At 38.4% G+C, this 27,005-nt stretch overlaps 1 protein-coding gene across 2 annotated transcripts in view; it reads right to left on the bottom strand.

The window, feature by feature from the left end:
* Positions 1-27,005, bottom strand: part of LOC126458091 (choline transporter-like protein 4) — a 254,992-nt gene that overhangs the window by 157,907 nt on the left and 70,080 nt on the right. For both annotated transcript variants that reach the window (XM_050094914.1, XM_050094922.1), the window contains exons 4-5: positions 23,319-23,499; positions 4,010-4,122 (exon numbers count right to left, since the gene is read on the bottom strand). In XM_050094914.1, the coding sequence (XP_049950871.1) occupies positions 4,010-4,122; positions 23,319-23,499 (294 nt within the window). The remainder of the gene's footprint in view (positions 1-4,009; positions 4,123-23,318; positions 23,500-27,005) is intronic.

Here is a 27,005-nt window from a genome sequence, read left to right as displayed (position 1 = left end):
TACAAACATCTGCAGCTCGTGGTCTCGCAGTCGAGTTCTCGCTTCCCGAGCATGGGGTCCTGGGTTTGATTCCCGGCAGGTCAGGGATTTTCACCTGCCTTGAGGTGACTGGGTGTTTGTGTTGTCCTCATCATTTCATCATCATTAATAAAATTGGAGAGACTGGACTGAGCAAAGGTTGGGAATTTGTACAGGTGCCAATAATCGTGCAGTTGAGCACTCCACAAACCAAACATCTTCATCATCATCAAATCTTCTACAAACTGAGCTTGGTCAATGTCCTTAACATCCAACAGCCTTCACCACTGTGTCCCCAACCAAGAGTTACCCATTATCACAAGGACCAGTCACAACAGTACAGTGTCCTTAACCTCTCATCTAAAGCACTCTCTCCTCCTGAATTATCTGTATTGTCTAAGGGTCTCACTTTCAGCCCTAAACCTGCATTTGATTATGCTGCTTGGTGAAGGACCTACTTTCCTTTACATGTAAGATCCATTGAAAATATCACTTTGCAACCTAATCCCAAAACTTTTCAGACAACAAACCTGACACTTAACCCTACCTTGAACAGTTCAAACCATGGTCCCAACATGATCTGCCGCCACTACCTCAAAATCATCCCTTCCAAGAATTCTTTGCATTGAACATTGCTTCACAACCCTACCTCAGGCCCCTACAACATGACCTTAACCTGTTCTCTGCAGAACTGCAGACTCTATGTTCCCTAAAAGCTGATTACTCCATCATTATCCTCCCAGCAGACAAAGGATCTACCACTCTAGTACTTGACTGAAAGGAGTATGATACTGAAGGTCTACACCAGCTGTCTGACACCTCTACATACAGCATCTGCCATCAAGATCCCATCCCTGTGATTCAAATTGACCTGCAGCCCCTCCTTAAAGCCTCAGGCCCTCACAAGGACTAACACCTCAATCAATAGAACTTCTCACCACACTCAAACCATGCACCCCAACCTTTTACATTCTTCCAAATTTTGGAACACACCACATGACACTCATTGGAGTGTGTTACAGAGCCACTTTGACAGGGCCATGACTTCCCAAAATCATGCCCTGAAATGAGATCCATTCCACCTGAAATTTTGCCCACCACACCTAGAATAGTTTTCCGTCACCCTCCCAATCTTCACAATATTCCTGTCAGACCCTATGCTCCTTCTGCAACCACTCCCCTACCCTACAGTTCCCACCACTGTGACCATCCCTGCGGCAAGACTTATACTGTAAAGGGAGAGCCACCTGTGAAACGACACACGACATATACCAGTGGTTATGTAAATGCTGTTCAGCCTTCTACATCAGCATGACTACCACCAAATTATCAATTAGGAGAAATGGGCATAGGTAGAGTGTGTATACTGGCAACTCACAGTATCCTGTTGTGAAGCATGCTCTACAACATGATAATCGTGATCTCGGCACCTGTTACTCCACATGTCTGGATTCTTCCCTCAGTCACCAGTTTCTCAGAACTCCACAGGTGGGAACTAGCACTACAACATGTCCTGGTTCTCGCCACCCAGCTGTCCTTAATTTACATTAATTTGTTCCATCTCAGCATTTTTTCAGCAACTACTGTTTGCTTCACTCTGTTTTAGTTTTCTATGTATTTCATTGTCTTACCCACCTATTTTTCACTGCCCCCTTCCCATCTGTTACATACACTCTTCTTAACTTATGCATGATGTTCAAACAGTAATCTCTGTCTGCATATTACCCTGGCTCTCAGGTTTTCAAATCTCGTCTGATGCTGTTCCCAAAAATCAGTCTTTCCTTCTCATCCCATGCAGTTAGTGTCCCATGGTTCTGGGTGAGTTTCATAAAATCTACCGCTTTTCCTAGACCAGTCTTTTTCCTTCACCTCTCTTGCTTCCCCTTCAACCCTTCTGTCTGAAGAAGGAGCCACTGGCTCCAAAAGCTTGCCAATTACAGCTCTCTTTTATGTGTGTGTTCTGCCACCATGTCGTGAGTAGATTTTTTATCTATCCAATTGAACTATTTTGTCAATATTTGATGGTTTTTACTGTTATATTAAACCATTATGCTACGCATTCATCCATAATCCTGCTCAACTAAGCAGGCTGCCATATTGCACACATCATAGTACCATCCAACATGTACATTACCATCACTCTATGGCAGATTGAAAAGGAAATCTTCCAGTACATTTTATCATTCAGCATGTGAGTGATAGGTCTCCCATGCTCATTGTAATAAGAGGCAATTCTGATTCCTGAACAAGACATTCCAGTGCAGTGTCTTTTCAGTCCAGACCATAGGATATGGTATTCAACCACTGATGCAGAGGGGGCTATAACCATTGCATTATATCAATATCAGTCCAATACTGTGGATGAAGCTATGCTGTCACTTAGAGCCTTACAAAGAACATATGAAATATTCAATTTCACTTCAGTGAATGAATTTATATACATGCTCAACACTTCATATGACCCACCTCTATCAATTGCTTTCACACAGATGTCACTGTCACAGCACCACGTTATGATTGTATCAATTTAAATGTCATCATATAATCAGACAATGGGAAGCCCAAGATGGAATAATAATCTTATGAAAAGGAGAAACTGCTACTCACCATATAGAGGAGACACTGGGTAACAGACAGGCACGACGAAAAGACTTCTATACATTCATCTTTTGAAGTACAAAACACACACACACACACACACACACACACACACACACACACACACACACACACACAAACAATCACACACACACACACACACACACACACACACAAAGCACAACTCACATGATCAATGATTGTGGCCACTGCAGCCAGCAGGAGGTGGAGGGAGAAAAGTTCTTTTAGAGGAGCCAAAAAATATATCTTTTGATATAGTTTATGGTACAGTTTCGTATATGTACAACATCATACACACGATCACATACAGGTACTAATTGCATTCATTATGGGTTATAAATAATAGAAGCATTATGTTTAGTTTTTGTCAGGTACAATATGCAAGTATATTATTTTCCAGTAAAAGGTTTATCATCTCATTGTTTAGCTGAAAAAGGGAGAGTCCTAAAAAACAAAGAGAACTCTTTATTTAGATGTTTCTCACTGTAGTATTAATTATGCAACCTGTTAAGTACACAATGTGGAAATTTCTAATTGCAGACATTTAATTGAAAAGAATTCCAGATAGAAATTTGTTATTCAAAAAGAAAATATTTGTTATCTGATTAATAAAGATACAAGATGATTAGTTCAGGTGAAAACATTTCATTAAAGGAAAATTCATCAAGGTGGTTAGTAAACAAACTTATAAATCTACAAAGACTTGCCTTAAATCTGTAATTAATATAAATTACAATAACTTTTGTACCATAACATTAAAACTGTAGAACTAAAAAATGTTATATTTGTTTATAACGGAGGTCCTAATTGAAAAGTATTGCAGTTAGGAAAGATCAAGCTTTAAGAAATGTTTGGCACACATGAGAAAACTATGTGAAGATGCATAATGTGCCAACCAGGTAGTAACATGTTTCCTCACATTTTAGAGATTAAGTGCAGTGAGTCACTACTTGTTGAAATGTAATCACAAGTTGAGTCTTTCAAATACTATGACTTCTCATAAATATAAGCTAATTGCAATGTTTATTATCAAGATGTGACTGCAAAGGTGTCATTCTCGAGGAGAATACATAGCAAAGAAATATATAAAGGAGAGTTTCAATCTTAAGTATGGAAACCTGCCCCATAAAGATACTGACACCAGCAGTTACCTAGGACTATTCCACTAGACCATGAGAGGATGTTTAGTAGCTCTGTTAGCATCCCCTCCCAGTGAAAACTACATTGTGCAATAGTACTCGTTTACCAAACCAGAAGTGCACTAATAATGAATCGCAATTCATGTACTATTTAACAACATTCAACTACATGCAGAGATTTTGAAGAATGAAGTACTGATATTTTATATAGCTAATTTGGGAAGTATACTTACATGTGTCAAATTTTGTTTAATAGTTTGGCCATCAATAAACTCTTCCACATCAACTCCTGCTCTCTTCAATAATGTAGAGTTGATCTTAGGTACTGGCAGACACCTTTTACCAACTGCAAAGAAAAAATATTTCTGAATTTTAAACCAGTGAGCAAGGTTTATATTAAGATACTTCTTTAAACAATAACTCAGAATATTAAAACCAGTCAAGTATGTTAAACTAGAGTACTAAGAGAATACATTATATCATTTTATTCTGTTGAAACATAGACCAACAAAAATCTAACATCACAACAGTTGTATTACAGCTTTTCTGCAAAATTTTCCAAGGCTTTTTTAAACCAACCAACCATTGGTTTGATGCAGCTCTCCACGCCACTCCATCCTGTGTGAGCCTCTTCATCTCTGAGTAACTACTGCAGCCTACATCCTTCTGAATCTGCTTAGTGTTTTCAGATCTTGGTCTCCCTCTACAATATTTACCCTCCACGCTTCCCTCCAACACTAAATTGGTATTCCCTACATGCCTCAGAATGTGCCATACAAACCAATCCCTTCTTCTATTCACGTCATGCCACAAATTCCTGTTCTCTCCAATTCTATTCAGTAACTCCTCATTAATTAAGCGATCTGTCATCTAATCCTCAGCATTCTTCAGTAGCACCACATTTCAAAAGTTTCTATTCTTGTCTTGTCTAAACTAATTATCATCTATGTTTCACTTCCATACATGGCTACACTCCATACAAATGCTTTTAGTAAGGACTTCCTGACACTTAAATCTATACTCAATGTTAGCAAATTTTTCTTCTTCACAAACGCTTTCCTTGCTATAGAAATAAGTATTCCTCCACATTGTGTATTATCAAATGACAATTTTTGAGCTATTTGAAGAGAATAAAATTGAAAAATGTGCATTTCACAGCCAAGAAATGAGTTTAAAGTCTTCTCAAGAACATTTTGGTTTCAGCTTCAGAAGGTAAGTAACAAAAAGGAGGGAGGGGTGGGGAAGTTGGGGAGGGGGGGGTCACATATCATAATCAGATATGAGGGTGGTTCAGAAAGTAACCACTGTTCTAGTGTGGTGCTCATATTTGCATGTGGAGCACCACCATTGTCACTTCTGAATGTTCTCTGATTCAAAAAATGTCCAGCTGTGGAAGTATGAACTTCATTCTTTCATGTATTCACTTGTTAGAACCCCAAAACACGAGCACTATAATAGAATGTCCTGCAAAATGCAAAGTGTGAGCAGTAATAAGATATCTCTCAGCACAAAACACTTCAGCAGCAGACATTCATCTCTACATGTGTACTGTATAATGTCCAAACTGTGAAACTTTGAAGAAATACAAGTGAGCCATCCTAAACAAATGTCATGGTATGCTGATATTTAGTGTTGCGTTTGTTCATGAAAACATTCCTCCTCAAAAATTCCAAAAAACTCTTAGAGATTTTGAACCAGTTCAAATGGGACATTTTTTATTATCCCTCATACAGTTGTGATTTGGCGCCAGGAGATTATCATCCCTTCACTTACACGAAGAGGTGGCTTGAATTGCAGCATTTCAGTGACGACGACAAACTTCAAAATGTTGTAAAAGGTTTGCTACTTGTCCAGGTGGAAGTATTTTGTGAAGAAGGAATTTTTAAACTAGTGAACAGTTATTTCATAACTGTTCACCAGTTTAAATTTAAATGGTTACTACGATGAAAAAAAGGCAAAAAGCTGTAGTTTCGAGATGTACATGATAGAAGAAAAAAATTCTAGGCCAGTTTTTTTTCTTTTCCTTTTATTTAGAGCCAAATGGAGGTTAATTTCTGAAATAGACAACCTGCCTCAGGAACCACAGTGGTTGACTGCTTCAAAGAAAACTTGGAGAACATCATGAGTAAGTTTCCTGATCATGCTATAATAGGGGGAGACTTTAGTTTGCCAGGTATTAAACAGGGAAGTCATACAAACTGGGGTAACTGCCCTGGTTGGGAATTTCAGGGGGCACCAAATTCACATTCTTGAAGAAGAAAACCTTGTTTCACAAACTGTCCTCTATCCAGCACATGTTGTCTATCAATTATTCTTATGATTTTGAAATGGATCCCCGTTGGCTTTTGTACATTTTTCAACACATTATAAGTTGATTTCTAAACTAATAATAAGTTGGTTTTTCAATGTGTGCATAGTGTATGTGATGTCTCTGCCAGTGGAATCCTCATCACATCTAGGAAATCTAGAAATTAAAGTTTTCCCGCAGACAAAGGGGGAGGGCTAAACGAGATGAGAATAATAAACCCAAATGAGTGAATGCCAATTGCTGTTTGTTTATGTGGTTGACTGGGTCTGTGAATGAAGCCGGCCAGGGTGGCCAAGCAGTTCTAAGCGTTACAGTCTTGAATCGTGCGACCGCTATGGTCGCAGGTTCGAATCCTGCCTTGGGCATGGATGTGTGATGTCCTTAGGTTAGTTAGGTTTAAGTAGTTCTGAGTTCTGGGGGACTGATGACCTCAGAAGTTAAGTCCCATAGTGCTCAGAGCCATTTGTGTGAATGATCAGCACTGTTATAATTATTGGCAAAATCCACCGATTCAGACTACCAGAATGGAAATAAATGAATAACAGGGATAACAGATAAGATAGTTTACATATAAATCTTCTCGGTGTATCCAAGAAAATGAAATTTTGACAGAAAGTTTTTGCCGGATTGTTACACTACTAAGGGCCAGTTCTACAGTTCCTAGTTAGCAGCCACTTAAATTCTTTTCTCGGAATAATGGGGAAAATGTATTGTATGAACAGGTAATAATGCCTAAACCGAGAATAAACGTGAGATAACTAAATTGGTGATTCTGGCAGTTAACCAGAGAATTAAGTTTTGACAGTGGCAGGAACAGTTACAGAATTAGTGATGGCCACATTGCTTGTTAGAATGTGGAATGAGAAGAAATGGGGAAATCACACAAAATTATATGAAAGAATATGACGATTCCAAATATATATAAAAATTTCATACTACTACTTTTAGATCTCATGCTTGAGAATCTGAAGCATATGAATGAAATGTGAAACTATTTCCTATCATAAAACTTTTAGAATGTAGTAGGCCTAATAGGCATTTGATATTGGTACTTCATGAATTGTATTCTGTCGTGTTTTTATGTAAATGATGTACATAAAAATGACCATTTGTGCCAAAACGGTCTTGCTTATTTGGTGTGAGTTACAATTGCTGCAATATTATAAAGGCCTGTGATATTCTACACAGATTAGCTGGTGAAACTTACTCTCTTTCAAGTATAATCTTATCATAGATTTATAGAGCAAAAATGGGTATCAGTCAACTGGAAAAATGTTCAGGTTTTATGTTTTTTGTATGGTATTGATCTTTTCATTTTATAATCAGGTTAGTGGCTGGGCATCAAATCTTGACAGACTAGGTATCAAGAAGTTTAACTGATATTTTCATGCTGTAAGTTAAAGATTAACACCTATAATTGGAATAACAACTTTCATAAGCTATCTGGGTTGCTAACATGTGCTCACTGACATGATACATGAATATATCTATTCCAGTTAGTAATATCTGATGACAATCCATAATTCCTACCATGACTGAAAGTATGTAAGAAAACAATACTAATAAATAGCAAAGCAATTTAGTGATTCAATAGATAATGATTTTCAATCTAGTCTGTTACTATCTACAGCTCATAAATAATCATTCAAGTTACCAAAACATGGAGGCAACAATGAAATTTAAGAAACACATAATTTAAAAAATTTTGTATTACAAAAACTATTAATCTTCTCCAAAATTTATACCTCACAGAAAGCTCAGGTGATAGAGACTCCAGAAAAATTCCCACTTTCCATCAAACTTGCTGTATTGAGGATAATTTGAAATATGCAAGAAAAAATTGCATCAGAATAACATATTCAAAACACAACTGATTCTACACACTTAAAAAAACTGAACAGCACTGAACAAGCCATATCTTTAAGAAAACTAGATTAAAATGCTAATGCAAAATGTCTCTCTCTAGTAAACTTACACATACTGTTAACAAAAAAGTCATAAAATCATATTGCAATAATTAAGCACCCATGTAACATTTCATTTCTGCAAAAGAACCATTGATATCTGTCCTATTGTTACCATCAATATTGTACTTTGTTAAACATCTGTGAATGAAAATAATATTGTAAGAAATCATATGATACCAAAAGTTTTCGATAGACCTTAAAATCTTCTGAGGTAAAACTGACTCGAAATGTGTACATTCTAGAGGTAAATTTAACTACTGTGCAACATTCGTGGAAGTGCTGCAGTATATATATTGTGTAGCTATCAACCTACCAGTGAATAAATGGAACATATTTAACAGCAAATACTGCATTGCTTTTATTTAAGAGACAGCAGATGAAATTATTACCAAACTACTCATAACTTTGAACCTCGAAAAAACAACATAATGCCATAAAGTTCAGAAGAACAACTCAACAAACGATTATTTCAAAAAAGCATTTATCCTGCCTCATTTAACTAAACCTGCAGAAATGGAATTTGTTGTACTAGCATCATGACGTATGAGAACATGTACAAGTTCCAGACATGAAAGCCGATTCCAGTTTAAAAGCAATTCTTAAACTCACATTTTGCAATGTTCCTTTCTATGTCATAGGTTTATATAGATCCCCCTGTGGAAATTTTGATGCTTTGCTGAAATCACTTGATGGAGTTATAAGTAAATTAATGTCAGGTCGTATAAGTGCAAATCTTGTCACACTGAGAGATCTGAACATCAACACTTTACATGATGGTCAGGAAAGCAAATGTTTTGAAGATTGTATTCTGTCTCATGGGGCTAAAGGTCTTCTTGGTCTAGTACCCACCAGAATAGGTAATACACATAGTAGTTCAATTGATCATGTTATCACAAATTTTGACTACATCCCCTCACAGATGTCATAAATGGTCACCTCCCAGATCACTTAGGCCAAACACTTGTGCTAAAATGCAATACCAAATACAAACCAAGAAAAATTTATGAGCACAGGCGAATACTATCCGCAAAGAGCATTGCTACACTGAGATTTAGTTTAAGCCAGGACTCATGGGAATCAGTTATTACTGCCATTGGGATCAACAATAAATGGAACATGTTCACAGAAATTCTGGCTGAGCACTTAGATAGAGCTATGCTGTTAGAAAAGTGAATATTCAGAAAAATCAACTTTAAAATCAAAACCTGTACCATTAGATTTTAAAACAAAAGAGCTGAAAGAAAAATGGAAAACATGGATAGCTTACATAGACTGACTGAATCAGAGCTACATAAAGAATTCTACAAGTAGTACAAATATAAGTACCGCAAAAAAGACAGGAGAATAAAAGCAGAACAAATTAGCCAACAGATACAAGATTCAGATAATGTTTCAAAGACTTGCTGGACAATTGTAAATAAAATCAGAAAAAAATGAAACAGAAACAAAAATTAATAATGAACAATTAACTGTGAATAATGATCATATCTCTGATCCCCCTCCAGTCAGCAAAATTTTTGATAATTACTTCTTAGATTCTGTCGAAAATGGTCTCTCTATGAAACAGGATAGACAGCACAGTAAGAAACACAACTGCAGTACACTACCCACATTAAGCAAATATGACAGTCTGCAGCTTATGGATAGCCTCAGAAACAAAAAATCAGCAGGATTAGATGAAATTTCTCCATACCTATTGAAGAAATGCAAACATGAACTAATGAAACCAGTAGTTCATCTAATAAACCATGTTCTCAAAAACAGTGTGTTTCCTGACAAGTTGACACTGGGTATAGTTAAACCATTACACAACAAGGGGGAAATAAAGCATGTACAGAACTACAGACCCATTGCCCTAATCTCAACTTTCAGCAAACTGATAGAGTAAATAATATTAAAAAAAATTCTGGAACATTACAACAATGCTGACATATTAGGTGAATTCCAGTATGGTTTCAGAAGAGGTCGAAGTACCACCCCAGCAGCTGTACAATTTGTCCATCATATACTTGAAAAAATAAATGAAAAATTCCAAGCAACAGGAGTACTTCTGGACCTCTCAAAGATTTTTGACAGATTACATCATGATGTACATTTATCAAAAATTGCAAAGAGTGGTGTCACTGGAAAACTCATGCAATTGCTAGAAACATATTTAAAGGGTAGGCAACAGTGCATGAAGGTTACATACTCTAATGGAGAAATACTGGAGAGGAGAAGGTCAAGTATAAGAAACATACAATTTGGTATTCCCCAGGGCTCCATTTTAGGTCCAGTCCTATTCATACACTAAGTAAATGGTTTCCCAAGTTCTCTTGACAATAAGCAATTGATCATTATGTATGGAGACAATACATGTGGTGTCTGCTGTGCAGACAGTGAGTCCTGCCTAGTTGAAGAAATACATAACGTTAATGAAAAGTCTGGAGCTCACTTTGAAAAAGACAATCTAAAAGCAAACATAGAAAAAACGAATATTATTCATTTTAAACCAAGTGGCCCAAACAGACAAAAAACTGTGACTGATGAAACACCTGTACAGATTGTTAATTCTTAGGTTTATGCATAGATGATCAACTTTCGTGAAAGCAACAAGCTGATTATGTCTGTAAAAAAATAACACCCAGTCTATATGTGTTAAGAAGATTATCACCGTATCTTAATTCTGAAACCCTAAGGACTGCATATTATGAATTAGTGTACTCTTCCCTGTCTTATGGAACAGCACTGTAGTGTGGGACATACCAAACTAATATAAAAATGGTTTTTATAAGCAGAAGTGAGCCTTGAAAATCATAGCAAAAGTAAAACCAGGAACTTCTTGCAAACCCCTATTCATCAGACACAATATTCTCACAGTTTATGCCATGTATATACTAGAAACTATAATGCTAGTGAAAGAAGATACAAAGCTTACAAAAAGAAACGTGGATATTCACAACTATGAAACAAGGCATAGAAAAAACTTTCATATGTTTAACAGAAGATTAACAGCGAAAAGCCCCTATGTCAACGAAGCTGTTTTTAATAACTTGTTACCAAACAAAGTTAAGATATTGACAGGGCATACTTTCAAAAAGCAAGTCGAGCAGTGGCTTATCCAAAACTGCCCTTCTTACTTGAATTTACCATGAATTGTAATGTAATAAGAAATAATGTACGAGGGTTGACTAAAAAGTAATGGCTCCACCTTCGTAACTCTTCAACAGTTGGCAGCATTGGTATCCAGCAGGTAAGGGCTTGTTCCATAGCCTCTTCTCTACAGCTCCAGTTGGCAGGAATCCTTAGCACTGAACAGCTGTGTTGTTACAGTGTAAAGTATGGAACCCTGCACTGACAGTCAGTCAATGTGATTTAAGCAACATGCAGTCATTGAATTCTTGACAGCAGAAGGTGTCACCCCAAAGGAGATTCGTCAGAGAATGAAAGCAGTTTATGGTGATTGTTTTGATGTGAGTACTATGTGTCATTGGGTGAGCATGTTTAAAGATGTTGAGGTGGGAACATTTGACCTGTGCGACAACAAAGAGTTGGATGTCCTGTGACAGCAACCACCAAGTTTCACAAGCAAAATGTTGACAGATTGATTCAGGATGTTTGTTGTATCACTCAGAGAGAAATTGCAAACACAATTGACATTTCACAAGAACGTGTAGGTTACACTATTGCATGACAATGCCAAACCACACACTTCATGTGCCACCACAGCAGAACTTCAGAGACTGCATTTCCTAACCATACGGCATGCTCCATACAGTCCAGATTTAGCACCGTCTGACTTCCATCTATTCCCGGTAATGAAACACAATCTGTGGGGAAATCATTATGCTTCTGATGAAGATGTTGAGAGAACTGTGAGGCTGTGGTTGTGGAAACAGAGTGTCGACTTCTTCCATGACAGCTTCAGAAAACTTGTTCATCATTGGCAGAAATGTATCCAATTGGCTGGTGATTATGTGGAAAAGTGAAGAGAAGAAAAAGAGCCACCCTGGTACAACAACTGAGTTAGAAAACTGCTGCGGAAGCAAAGGGAACTTCACAGCAAACATAAACATAGCCAAAGCTTTGCAGACAAACAAAAACTACATGAAGAGAAATGTAATGTGAGGAGGGCTATGCCAGAGGCGTTTAATGAATTCGAAAGTAAAGTTCTATGTGCTGATTCAGCAGAAAATCCTACAAAATTTTGGTCTTATTTCAAAGTGGTAGGTGAATCAAAACAAAATGTCCTGACACTCTGTGACCAAAATGGTACTGAAACAGAGGATGATAGACTAAAGGCCGAAATACTAAATGTCTTTTTCCAAATCTGTTTCACAGAGCAAGACTGCACTGTAGTTCCTTCTCTAGATTGTTGCACAGATGACAAAATGGTAGATACCGAAATAGATGACAGAGTGATAGAAAAACAATTAAAATCGCTCAAAAGAGGAAAGGAAGCTGGACCTGATGGGATACCAGTTCGATGTTACACAGAGTACGTGAAGGAACTTGCCCCCCTTCTTGCAGTGGTGTACCGTAGGTCTCTAGAAGAGCATAGCATTCCAAAAGATTGGAAAATGGCACAGGTCATCCCTGTTTTCAAGAAGGGACATTGAACAGATGTGCAGAACTATAGACCTATATCTAACGTTGATCAGTTGTAGAATTTTGGAACACGTATTATGTTCGAGTATAATGACTTTTCTGGAGACTAGAAATATACTCTGTAGGAATAAGCATGGGATTGAAAAAGGCGATGGTGTGAAACCCAGCTTGCACTATTGGTCCACGAGACTCAAGAGGGCCGTAGGCACAGGTTCCCAGGTAGATGTCGTGTTTCTTGACTACCGCAAGGCATTTGATACAGTTCCCCACAGTCGTTTAATGAACAAAGTAAGAGCATATGGACTATCAGACCAATTGTGTGATTGGATTGAAGAGTTCCTAGATAACAGAACGCAGCATGTCATTCTCAAAGGAGAGAAGTCTTCCGAAGTAAGAGTGGTTTCAGGTGTGCCGCAAGGGAGTGTCATAGGACCATTGCTATTCACAATATATATAAATGACCTTGTAGATGACATCAGAAGTTCACTGAGGCTTTTTGCGGATGATTCTGTAGTATACCGAGAGGTTGTAACAATGGGAAATTGTACTGAAATGCAGCAGGATCTGCAATGAATTGACGCATGGCGCAGGGAATGGTGATTGAATCTCAATGTAGACAAGTGTAATGTGCTGCGAATACATAGAAAGAAAGATCCTTTATCATTTAGCTACAATGTAACAGGTCAGCAACTGGAAGCAGTTAATTCCATAAATTGTATGGGATTAGGCATTAGGAGTGATTTAAAGTGGAATGACCATATAAAAGCAATCGTTCGTAAAACAGATGCCAGACTGAGATTCATTGGAAGAATCCTAAGGAAATGCAATCTGAAAACAAAGGAAGTAGGTTACAGTACACTTGTTTGCCCACAGCTTGAATACTGCTCACAGGTGTGGGATCCATACCAGATGGGGTTGATAGAAGAGATAGAGAAGATCCAATGGAAAGCAGCACGCTTCATTACAGGATCATTTAGTAATCACGAAAGCATTACAGAGATTATAGATAAACTCCAGTGGATGACTCTGCAAGAGAGATGCTCAGTAGCTTGGTACATGCTTTTGTTGAAGTTTCGAGAACATACCTTCACTGAAGAGTCAAGCAGTATATTGCTCGCACCTATGTATATCTCGCGAAGAGACCATGAGGATAAAATCAGGGAGATTAGAGCCCACACAAAGGCATACCAAAAATCTTTTTTTCCACGAACAATATGAGACTGGAATAGAAGGGAGAACCGATAGAGGTACTCAAAGTACCCTCCGCCGCACACCGTCAGGTGTCTTGATGAGTATGGATGTAGATGTAGATGTAGATCACACCCTAAGGATTATTTCTGTGTTTGATTTATTAAAATATTCCCATCCAAACCCAATTAACAAAGGAGGAGGCAAATCCTTTTCATTCAACCCTCGCAACTTCAATTTATCATGACTTATAATGTAATAAGAAATAATGTAAACTAAAAAAATTGTAGTTGTAAAAACTTTATACTTAGTTAAAATGCACATGTATGTAAAATTACATATTATGAGCAATAAAATTGAAATTGAAACTGAATTCAGGACATCCTAGCAGGTAGACTGAGACACATTGTTCTTAAGGGGATGAGATTAACAGATGTACAGGCAATTTTGGGAATAGCATAAATATTACTATATGGCCATTACTGTTTACAATATATGTAAATATTCAAGTACTTAGTATCTGTTCACAGACAATACTGCCATCAACAGAAAGGCTGCTGTGCCAAAGACTGTACCAAAATGCAGGAAAACCTACAAAGGATTGATGATTGATGCAGGGACTGGCAGTTGACTTTTAATGTGAATAAATGTAACACACTGCACATGAATAGGAAAGAGATCTATTACTATTGAAAATAAATCACTGTTAACATTAATGATCATAATAAACCTAGGAGTAACATTCTAGAATGACCACAGTGGAATGGATATGTAAAATTTTGTAGGAAAATCAGATCCCAGGTTGAGATTCATTGAGAGAATCTTAAGGGAATATAATTCATCCACAAAAGAAGTTGCATATGAAGCAATTGTTCAACCAATTTTTTAGTATTGCTCAACAGTCTGGGACTCTTATCAGGTTGGATCAATAGAGGAGAGACAGGAAATCCAATGAAAAGCAATGCATTTTGTCAAGAGGTTGTTTAGTAAGTGCTAGAGTGTCACAGAGATGCTCATCAAATTCCAGTGATAGGTGTTACAATGGGAAACACACAAAAACGGAGTGTACCAGCACTACATAAAACACTGTCTTCCATTAAATGTACAAAATATTCTCTTGGTCATGTTTTGTTAGAATGTACAGTAAGTTGCAGTTTGCAGATTCGCCATCAGTACTTGCTATTCTGACTGAACTAAGGTAATGTTGATATGTGACCCATTTCATTGCTTGTGTTGACATGCAGCTAACTTCATTGCTCTACTAGTATCAAGCACATAACATCAACTGTGCAGTGTTCATCATGGACTTTGTTGTCATTATAGTGCAGTGGAAGTGTACTCAAATGCAGAGTAGGTAGATGTTCATTTTCAGCACAGATCAGCAGATGGTAATGGGCGAAGCACACTACATTTGTGTTGGGAGAGATTTACAAGACAACAGTGCCCTGACAGAAAGACTTCAAAGAAACTGATCATCATCTTAGGGAGCACCATCCATTTAAGCCTACAACTTGCAACTGAGGGAGGCCTAGAAGGATGAGGACACCTCAACTGGAGGAGGAACATCTTAATGCAGTTGATGACAACCCAAGTGTCGGAGAAAGACTATTATCTACAATGAGTAATGTTGAACATATGACTGTCTGGAAAGTGCTACATGAGAACCCGCTGTATCTGTACGAAGCACAGTGGGTAATGTAGACAGTATTAGCAACTGGTTTTCCTGCAGGGGGGCACTTCTGCAAATGGTTCATTTACCAATGTGTCAACCATTACCTTATTGCAAATGTGCTGTTCACGGATGATGCTTTGTTGCAATGTGACCAGAAAGAAAATTTTCATGATCAACATGGATGGGCTATTGAGAATCTTCACGAAACTTTGTAGTTACATTATTAACAAAGATTTTCTGTCAACGTATGTGCCAGCATTATTGGTAACTGGTTTGTTAGGGCTTTCCACACAGTCTCAACAGAGAAATGTATCATGCTTTTTTAGAGAATACTCTAACCATTCTGCTAAAACATGTGCCTTTGCAAATGTGACACAACATTAACTTCATGCAGGATGCAGCTCCTCATTTCATTGTTAATGTTTGTAGCTTTCTAAGTAACAAATTCCACGGCAGACGGATAGGTGGAGGTGGAGCAATTCCCTGAACTCCACATTCTGCAGACCTAAACCCACTGACTTATCTGTGGGAGCATTTGAAAGTTCTTGTGTATGGAACCCTGGTACAAGATGTAGTGTCTTCATGTTCATATTGTGGAAGGTTGTCAAACAATACACAATTCTCAAGGGATACATCAGCACATCAGGAATACAATGTTATAGCAAGTTGATGCACATACAAGTATAGGCAGCCTGGGAGAGAGTCTATGCCATGTGGATGTTCATTACACATGTAATGTTTGGTGCAGACCCATGCATTTTATGCTGAAGCATTTGCATCATCTGCTAGGAAAAGTGAGTGGCAGGTACAAACATTGAGGAGCACTTCATCATGCTGGCAACTATTTGGTATATGTCACCATACAGATGCAGTCTGAAGGGGCATATGGCCTCCCAGCCACGTTGCAGACTTTCCAGACCATGGACCTGCTACTACTCTGTCAACTAGATCTTCAGTAGGAGTCACAAGGCTGATTGCACCCTGTTACCATTCCTCCCACCAAGGAAAAATCCTTGGCAGTACTGGGAATCAAACCTGGACTTCCACATGGCAGCTATCTATGCTGACCACTCAGCTATGGAGGCAGAAAACTGTAATATATGGGAAACATTAATTGAATGAATTCAAGAATTTTTGTAAAACAATACTTGCAGTTGGTATTTACTGAATATTTTTTGTTGATTAATCAGAACGTTGTTATGGTCTTTAGTTCTAAGAATGGTTTCATGCAGCTCTCCATCCTAGTGTGTCCCATGCCAGCCTGTAGTTTACAACCCCCACCCCCATCACCACTTTTCTTTACCAGAAAATTAGTGGTGTCTTTGTGCCTAGTCCGCGCCCGCTGGCTGAGTGGTCAGCACAACAGAATGTCAATCCTAAGGGCCCGGGTTCGATTCCCGGCTGGGTCAGAGATTTTCTCCGCCCAGGGACGGGTGTTGTGTTGGCCAGCCACTGTGGCCAAGAGGTTCTAGGTGCTTGAGTCTGGAACCGCGCTGCTGCTACGGTCGCAGGTTCGAATCCTGCCTTGGGCATGGATGTGTGTGATGTCCTTAGATTAGTCAGGTTTAAGTAGTTCTAAGTCTAGGGGACTGATGACCTCAGATGTTAAGTCCCATAGTGCTTAGAGCCATTTGAACCATTTGAACCTTTGTGCCTATCCTATGAATTGATCTCTTCTTTTTTCTCCAATTTGAATCAGCAGTTGATCTTTAGTTACTCAATTTTCCTCTCAAATGTTGAGCATCCCTCTTTAGCTCCACTTTATAATCCACATTTTGCTTCATGAGAACTTATAGTTAGATTCTTTCACTATCTAATGTAGTTGTGGTTGAACATTGTATCCTTTTCTTCTGTGTAAATATAAATTCATGTAGACCTGACCTACATAAAATGCTGGACATGAAATATTATATATGTAGTACTTTCAGTGCACAGACACAAGACATGGGGAGAGGACTCATGCAATACACCAGTTTTGATCTCTGCAGTTCAAGAGTGAATCTGTAACTGTGCCTTCATTTCAGCACATTAATGGTGTTTTGTTTCGGTCTGGAACATGGCAGCTCAACTATAGTATATGTTTCTTCCCCTACATTTTGTATAACTCTTACCATCACTGTGGGCTGTATGTTAATTTGTTATGTCCCCCCCGTAGTAGATATCTTTGGTTCAATAAATACCATTTGCATGTCAATGCATTTAGTTTGTTTTTCTTGCTTCCCTGGCACACACTCACCCTACAGAAATCAGCTTGTAGGATACTTCTAGCTGCACTAGTGAGTAAAAAACCAACACCACTTATGAGCCTGGTGAACAGTCTGAATTCAGTTAAGTGCAATTAGCATCTTCCTAGATGCAATGCACACGTGCACTGATTCTGCTTTAAGAATGCACTGATATGCAACCCTCACAGCTTCTTCAACACCTCCATGCCCTCACCAAACCCAACATAATACCTGAACAGCTATTATTCCCCAACTGGCTTACACACCTGCCTGCCACAATCTGCACATCCCTGGCCACACATGCACAGAAACACTGATGCTGTGGCTGTTTTATCAGATAAAAAAGCTGCCTCTGCTGCCGCCACCACCACAGCCACTGCCTCCATGTGCACAATATTTACTGACTGTTACCCAGCACCGCAACAGTCACTGGTAGTGGCGTCCAAACATGCAGCAAACTCAGGCACTTCTGCCACTCACCCCACATTTCACTACCCCTGTGGAGATGGATCACTTAATGACTCAATGCTGTTCTGGAATACATACATGCATCCACATCTGCACCAGGCTCAACTCAGTCACATGACACCAACAAGCACTGTGTGCACAGTGCATGACCTTCGTAACGCCTATACCCTTTAAGGATGGTCACCTGCCCAACAGCCTCCCCAGTGTGCATGCCTGCACAGGTGCAGCCTCTCTCCCTATGAAGATGTTTGGGACCTCAGTGGTCTCTGCTGGTACTATGAATGTTTCGGCAGCAATGCTACAAATTTTTGAGCACCATGCTCATGGGCGCCAAATCTTTTGTTCAATAAATACCATTTGCATGTCAATGCATTTAGTTTGTTTTTCTACCTTCCCTAGCACACCCTCACTCTACAGTAATAAGCTGTGCTAGTGAGTAAAAAACCAAAGCCACTTATGAGCCTGGTGAACAGTCTGAATTCCAGCAATAGGTGCATCCAGTTGCTATGGGACCTCACAGCACCTATTTGTAAACAATCGTTGCAACCTATCCTTCATTATGGCATACCTAGTTGATATTATATCTGACCTAGTCAATTTTTCCTGTAAGTAGTTATTGTCTTCTGGTTGCTGTACAACTTCCCTCCTACTCCTCATTACAGCTAATTGCTCAGCCATCACCGCCTACTTCTCCCACACCTCATCCATTGATCTAGTCCTCGGTTGAGACTTTCCATAGGCTTTCACCACTGCCAACATCATGGACCCTATAATTGGTGCTGTTTTCATTTCCCTTTAAGGTCTGCTCCTTGCCCCAGTGAATTCCTGCAGCATCAGTGGTACAACCCACAGTCACATACCCTGCCAGTCCAAAGTAGTTATTCACTTTTCTGTCAAGTAGCTATCCTATTCTGGTGCTTTTGCCAATCTTCTCATGAATTTGCTTCCCCTTGCTCATCCTTCTAGCAACCCTCCTCCCCCTCCCCTGAAAGTGCACCATGACACGGAGCACTACACAGAGACAACATCAGGTGGTCAGGTTTTATGCAGCACCCACTGCATACCACCAAAGAACGAAAAAAACTGCTCAGGCTGCAATTGAGACAGCTACCACTCCCAATATGCTCCACTTCTTTAAAAGCCCATGGGCCTCTACACTGCATTTGGTCCTCAAAGAAGGGATGACATGGTGCCCTTGCAGTGACTACTGGGCACTAAACATGAGGACAAACCTGACCATTACCCCGAGCCCCTCCAGCAAAATGACCTATCTGGTGCAAAGGTATTCAGCAAGACTGATTATATGAAAGCAGTCGCACAAATCCTGGTCGCCCCTGAGGACATTGAGAAAACAGTGATTATCATGGCTTTCAGCCTCTTCAAGAGAGTTTTTATGCCATTGGGCTCCACATCATTGCCCAAACCAGGCAGTGCTTTCTAAACAATGTTCTGCACTACGCCCTGGATACTTTGAACATCTGGATGATGTCCTCATCTACTCTCATAACCTTGCACGGCGCTGCCAATACCTACAGGAGTTATTCTTCTGCCTCCAGAAGGCAGGCGTTATAATTAACCTGGAGATGTGCATTTTTGGTACTCCATTGAAAGATTTCTTTGACACACTATATCCGCTACTGGCTCCCTCCACTTGCTGAGAAGGTCCAGGCAATAATCAACTTCCTGCATCCCACAACATTCAAGGAAATCTGTCAGTTCCTCGGCACGCCAAATTTTTTCTGAAACAACCATAGAAATGCCACAAGTGTACAGGAGCCCTTTTCCTTGAAGGCAAACATGCAAAAGGAAGTGTCCAAATGATGGACAGTTTTGAGTGCATGAAGTATGACCTAGCTGTAGCCGCCCCTCTGGCCTACCCCCACTACCACCTTGCTCACAAACATCACTGATGCCAACCAGTTTGCCTTAGGTGCCACACTCTACTAACGGAAAAACCCTCAGTTGAAAGGTGTCCCTTCACTGTCTTCACTGATCACTGCCTTCTTACAATAAGGTTTTGTCAGAAGGAAGGCATCCAGATATCGCCAACACAGTTCTGCCAGCAAGAATACATGGTGCAGTTCACAAAAGACACCCAATATGTAGCAGGCATTGCAAATATTGTTGGCGACTGCCTCAGCTGCTCCTGTGTCCTTACCTCCTCCCTAGACTACAGGACCCTGTCCTTTGCCCAGTCCTCCAAACCTGAGATGCCCAAGTTACGAAATGACGCGTACACTGATCTCATTCTCCAACTGCATGAAGTTCCATCACTGAGCTCTATATCTGGTGCAACCTCCTTACAAACCCCAACTACTCAGGTGGCTCAGCAGACCATATTCATTCATAGCTCCACCTCAACTTCTGCAAATTGGCCTTGGTCCACCTCCATGGCCTATCACACCTCAGAGTCTGTGCATCCATGGCACTCATGCAAGGGTATTTCTCTGTCCCAGGATTCAATGAGATTGTAGTAGTTGGGGTTGTACCGGTATATCATGCCAACACACAAAGTATGTGCATACTCCAATTGCTGCTTGTGCATGTTCTTTGGTTTTTTAATAACATTTCTTAGTAATATTGAGTATTTTGTATAGTGTACAACTATTGGAGGATCCATACTTGTTCTTGCCACAAGATACATTTCCCTTTTCCTTTCACAAGATTCTTTAATCCCTGTAGTGATCCATAGTTTTTACCTGGATATTTAGTGTTCTTTCTGACTAGCTTATGTGGAAAGCTATTTTCAAATAATGATATGAATTTATCATGGAATAGATTAAATTTCACGTTAGCATTTGGTTCATTATAAGTTACATCCCATGTCATCTACTGTAAACTATTCTTAAAAACATTTGTCCTGCTGTCCTTAATTATTCTAACTGATTTCCACTGAGGAGTACGTTCTTTATCCTAACTAACACTGAACCATGATCACAGAGAAATTTGTTACTGGGTAAACAGTTATTTTCTTACTTTGAGCTTCATAAAAGGAAACATTATCAATTAGGATCCAGTTATCTGTATCCACCGCTGTTGAACAGTTAATTACTGAGACCATGTTGTCGGATCCAAATGAAGTTTCCAGATAATTTTTCCTATCAGAATCCTTTTGAAAATTCTACACTGAATTCAACACAGATTAATTGCATGCTTCATTCTGACAGGTAATACACTACAGTATTCAGATTCCTCATAAATAGTTCAAAACATCTCAGTGGGGTTCTATATGCAGTTACAATGAAAAGTGAACTATTTTTCAGCATTAATTCACAAGCACACATTTCTATGTGCTGATCACTATAAAATTCACTTGTCTCAATGTTTTTGAACCTATTTTCTGTCTTAATGTATGTAATAACTCCTCCTTTTCCTATGTTACTTCTGCATGAGTAAGCCCTAATAGCATAATCTTTTATATGTAACTTATCAAACACTGTGATTACATGGTGGTCAGACAGGCACAGGATAACTATCTTTTAAGAGCACTCTAAATTTTCCATGCAGAAAATGTGGCTGGAATCTTTTCTTCATGGCTGACACAATTCCCAGTGATATGTGATGTTTAATTACAGGGGCAGGAAACTTAACAGCTTGCCGCAAAATGCCACCAGATAGGTGTACAAGCAGCTAAGAGACTACATACCACTAAGTTGGCCTTGCATGACTACACAGTACAAGCACTGCAAGCTACTTGTATAATCAGTGAGAACCAGTGAGCCTGCAGTCCCTCTTCCTAGACAGTTATTCTGGGAATTGCTTCACAATTTCCGCCACATTAAATTAGCAAGGACTGCAGATGGCACCCCCTGCACCACTGCCACCCCCTATCACCCCTTCCAAAGACCCACCAAATGGTGCAGTTTGCATGTCCATGTGAGCATGTTCATGGGCTCCCACGTACTTTCAGAAAGTCACCTACCTACATGTATGTAACCTCCAAGTGTATGAAATATTTTCATTGTTTTAATCCTTTCACATAAACTTACAGCTGATCTTTTACTATCTAATGTAGTTACAGTTGCATATTGTGCCATTTCCCTTGTGTAAATATAACTTCATGCAGAGATGACTCACCTAGAATGCTGGAAGTGAACTATTGTATACAGTGTTTTCAGTATGCAGATGCAAGTCATGGGGATAGGTCTCATGCAATGTACTGGTTTTGTTCTATACCATGTGAGAATGAACCTGTAACTGTGTTTTGTTTTGGTCCAGGACAAGGCAGCTTGACCTTTGCACATGTATGTTCTCCCACCTTTTGCATAACTCTCAATGACACCATTGGTAGCATGCCTATATGTTAATTTTTTATACATTTCCTGAAGTAAATGTACTTTGTTCAGTAAATATCATTTGCATGTCAATACATTTAGTCTATTTTTCCTCCTTCCCAAGTACACATTCACCCTTCAGCAATCCACATGTAGGATATTTGTAGCTGTGCTAGTGAGTGGAATACCTATTTCTACACCAGTTTCCAAAAGGCCAAGACCAAACAAGATAGGCAATTATTAGACAATGTCTCTACTTCCAGTAATTGCCAAAATATCTGAAAAGGCAGCAAGAAGTCAAATAGATATGATAAATGCATAATTCAAATGGTAATGTGAATGTGAACTTTGTACAAACACATGACACTGGAAGAGTATAGAAACTTACATTAATGTCCAAATAAATGCAAGGATCAACCATGCTTTGGGCGCTTAATTTTTGGGTCTGATGTGTGATATCAATGAAATGAAAGACCAATTGCTACATGTTGTCCAAATAAACCAATATAAATCATAGCTTAACAGTTTTTACATGGGTTTACATTAAAACCAGAATCGGTGTATGAAAATGGGTGCCACTTGAACGTCATAGAAAGCTAACAAAGTTTTCAGTGAAAGTATTGCTATAAACTACATTTTTTCTAATTACATGTTCAGTTACAGAATACTATAGCTTCATTTCAATAAGAACCAAATAATTATTTCTGAGGGTCATATAATGGTGAACTATATTATAAGAAAATTACAAATAATGTGTTTATGATTATTCAGCAACTAGCATACTACAGCCACTGTAAGAGAGTATATTTTGTGTTTTAGAAAGACCAACATGGATAACATTATGATGACTCACCCCGCTGGCTTGGAACATACCACGCTGCACATTCACCACTGTTGACAGCATTTGTAATACTTTCCATACTCAATAGCTTCTCCTTTGTTCCGTAAGTGCAGTAGAGATCATTTATTATATCATCATATCTTTTCAGTCCACTGAATGTAAAATATTTCTGTGGACACTCACTCACACATACCTAAATAGAAACAAAAGGCATCAGAGACATGGAATTTTTTAAAAAAGATGGACAGAACCCTGCCACCAAATATTTATGTTCTCTGCTAGCACACTGATTACAAACTGATGAAAATTACAGTAACTAAATAACAAGAAATGTTCCAGGTAACTAATACCTAAACGTGCACAGTTACACATCAGTAGCATTATTCATCTATGCTCAAAAAGTGACACTGTGGTAAAATCATATTATGTGGATATAATTCTGTATTCAAAATATCACTGAGGAATGTGCAGCCATGGATAACTGGTATTATTCACAGATTACTTTAGATGTCTGCTATCCATTGATGTGTGAATGGGAAAAGTCACCATTTAGTACGCTTCAATGTGTAGTTAGTGAACATTGTAATACAGGTAACACCTACTGCCTAATGCTAAGACTATTAAGAGATAAAGAAGGTAAGTCTTAAGCGTTTGGGATTTCATACTGAATCAAGATGATCTATGGAGAATATATTACAATTTACAAAAAACAATTGAGTTACATAGTTATTTCTGAATATCAAGTAGATATTATTAAAATATTCCAGTCTCACTTTTCTTATGAAATGCTGCTGTGGAGAAAGTCTTCTCACATATTTTACAGTTTGAAAATGCAAATGCATCGAAAAGCATCTAGTGAACAAAGAAAGTGTTGTGGTGAGTAAATAATCACTGTCAACTTCTCTTTAGCAAAATTAATCACAATTAAAAATTTATAAATAAATATCACATTGCAGAACATTAAAACAAATGTAAGGGATTGTGATGCAATAAAAAATATTCACCGGACTAACAAAATTGGCGAATCCAATATTTAATGGACAAGACACACACAGGCAAAAGCAGCCCTCTCACTCAGAGCCAGGTCCTGAAATCACCTTCCACTTGGCCCATGTCTTTATAATTTCAAGTTAAATTGTGTAATTTGTTGTTAAATGCTCAGTTTAATACAGCAACACAATTCTTCAGTGTGCTTAATGTTAACAGGGTATTTTAAAATTCAGAGCGAATCTCTATGTGCGTGTAATTAGATAAATGTAAAAACGCTTATTTAATGGTAAATGGTGAATAAAATTTCTAAATAGACGTCTAATTCTAACTAGGCAAGAGGTACTACTGGCTATGTACAACATTTTATGTGAAAATTTAATTCCAGGCTCTGGTCACATGCTTGATCAGACATGTTTTTTTTTTTCTTTCATCAACGTACATTTTGCTTGGCAATGGCCTTGATGTTTGACCTGTGGTGGATTTCGAGGCTGATGAAATGTTTTATTTATTTATTTAGCGCCCGTATTATCAAATTCAAGATACTGGACGTGTTGAAGTACAAAACAGTATAAAATATTATATATTTAGATCATGTACAAAATCTTAAAATTTGTATCAACACATCTTTATAACAAAAACAGTATTTTGCTTAATTAGATTATAAAATTATATACGTACATACAGATAAAATAAAAGCTAGTGAATCACCTTTGTTGATTTTATTAAAACTATTAAATACTAATACTTTAGTTAAATAGGCATAGTAACATATGGCACAAAATTTAGGTGCATAATTATATACATACATGGATAAAAGAAGTTTAGTTTTATCTAGGAATGGTTTGATAATTATGAAATTTTGTTCAGAGATTTATGAAGCAGACTACAGATTGGAGCAAAATTCCAGGTATTTATTAAAGCTGTAGAAGGTGTTGTTTGCTAGTAGCTTTTTTAGTTCTTTTTTAAATGAATTAATGTTTGGTATTTTTTTGATGTTATCTGGCAGTGTGCTGTAAAGAATTATTGGTTTGTAAACAGCACTGTCCTGATATATTGGTTTTCTGTGCACATCCCTATGATAGTCATCCCTGTTCCTTGTTTGGTAGTTGTGGATCTCACTATTCAAAGCTGAAACTTGATGGTTTTCAATGAAGCAAATACTTTTGAATATAAATATAGATGGTAAGGTCATGATTTTTAATTCCTTAAAAATACCTCTACATGATGCTTTATAAGCAGCATCACTTATTAATCTTACAGGTTTCTTTTGAAGCTTAAAAGACTGCTTTGTAAAAGAGTATTTACCCAGAATACTATACCATACCTCAGTAGACTATTGTTTCAGTATTACAGTAATCTTTAAGCATTCTTAATATTTAATAGTACTTACTTAATTTTTTGTTAAGCATTTCTACATGTTTCTCCCCATCTTAGATGCTCATCCAACCATAATTTTAAAAAAATTATGTGATTCTTTTGCTGAATATGGCTACTCGATAATGTGAATTTTACGTTGGTCCTATTTTTGTTTTTTATATGGTTGAAGTTCATCCATACAGTTTTCTTATTACATTCAGTACAGAATTTTAGTTAAATGGGGGTGGGGAGGGTATAGGGAAGGATGCATGAGATGAAGGGGGGTAGGGGAATAGTGTGATGCAGATCTTTCCCACAGGTGACCCAGTGACTGTACAACAAAATGAAAGGAGTTTGGAGGACAGAGCATATAAGAGGTAGGGAGAGGGATATGAAGGATAAAGGGGGGGGGAAGGGGGGGGGGGAGTGGAGGAAAAGAGAGAAAGTTGAAATTGAGGATGGAGAGAGGGGGGGGGGGATATATGTGTGTGTGGAGGGGGGGATGGAGGGGAGAAAAGTGTGTGCATGCGCGTGTGTGTGTGTCAAATGACTTCAATGGCTGCTTCACTAAACAAGCCATTTGGATACTTCCTTCCAGCACTAGTGTTCCTTGAACCACACAGCTGGGAATTGTCTCCAGCATATCCTACACTGAAGCAGTACTCCTGGTCTGAACATCTGCTAACCTGTTTCGCAATGCTTCACCTTATTTTTTCCCTTTTCTCCTCTGTACACACCACCCCTTCCCCATCCAGATATTCTCTCTCTCTCTCTCTCTCTCTCTACCTCTGCTCCTACATGCTCTACCCTCTGAACTCCTTTCATCTTGTTGTGCAGCCACTGAACCATCTATGGGAAAGATCTGCATCACATAATATCACCATCCCCTCATCACTTCATGAATCCTTCTCTACTCCCCTTCCCCACTTCCATCTGCCATGACAGCTACTACTGATAATCAACACCAGTCTTGCCCTGGACACAGGCATGTGTGTTTAGGTGTCTGTGTGGTTGTCTGTGTAAATGTGTGTGCTTCCACTAGCGAAAGAGCAAAAGCTCTAAAGCTAGTATAAATAGTTTTCTGGTGTGTGTTTCTCTGCACCACTCATCAGTCAGCTACAGGTGACTAGTTGCCTTCCTTCATTTTAGGTATTATTTCATCCCGGAATTACCAATTGTAGCTTTACTGTTGTGTACTTTACAGCACCTGGGAAGAATTTTCTTCAAATGACTGATTAATTATTGGGATCACTGTACATTACACTAGAAACTGTTCTGTTTCTTGTTTTTCTTTTTTTCTGGCAGTTATTTCATCCTGTCCAACAAATTTTCAGTTTTTTATAAACTAATTTT

This window comes from Schistocerca serialis, chromosome 1 (assembly GCF_023864345.2).
Source record: "Schistocerca serialis cubense isolate TAMUIC-IGC-003099 chromosome 1, iqSchSeri2.2, whole genome shotgun sequence".
Lineage (NCBI taxonomy): Eukaryota > Metazoa > Arthropoda > Insecta > Orthoptera > Acrididae > Schistocerca > Schistocerca serialis.
Note: the sequence above shows the minus strand (reverse complement) of the source record. Positions and strands in the feature narration are given on the sequence as shown.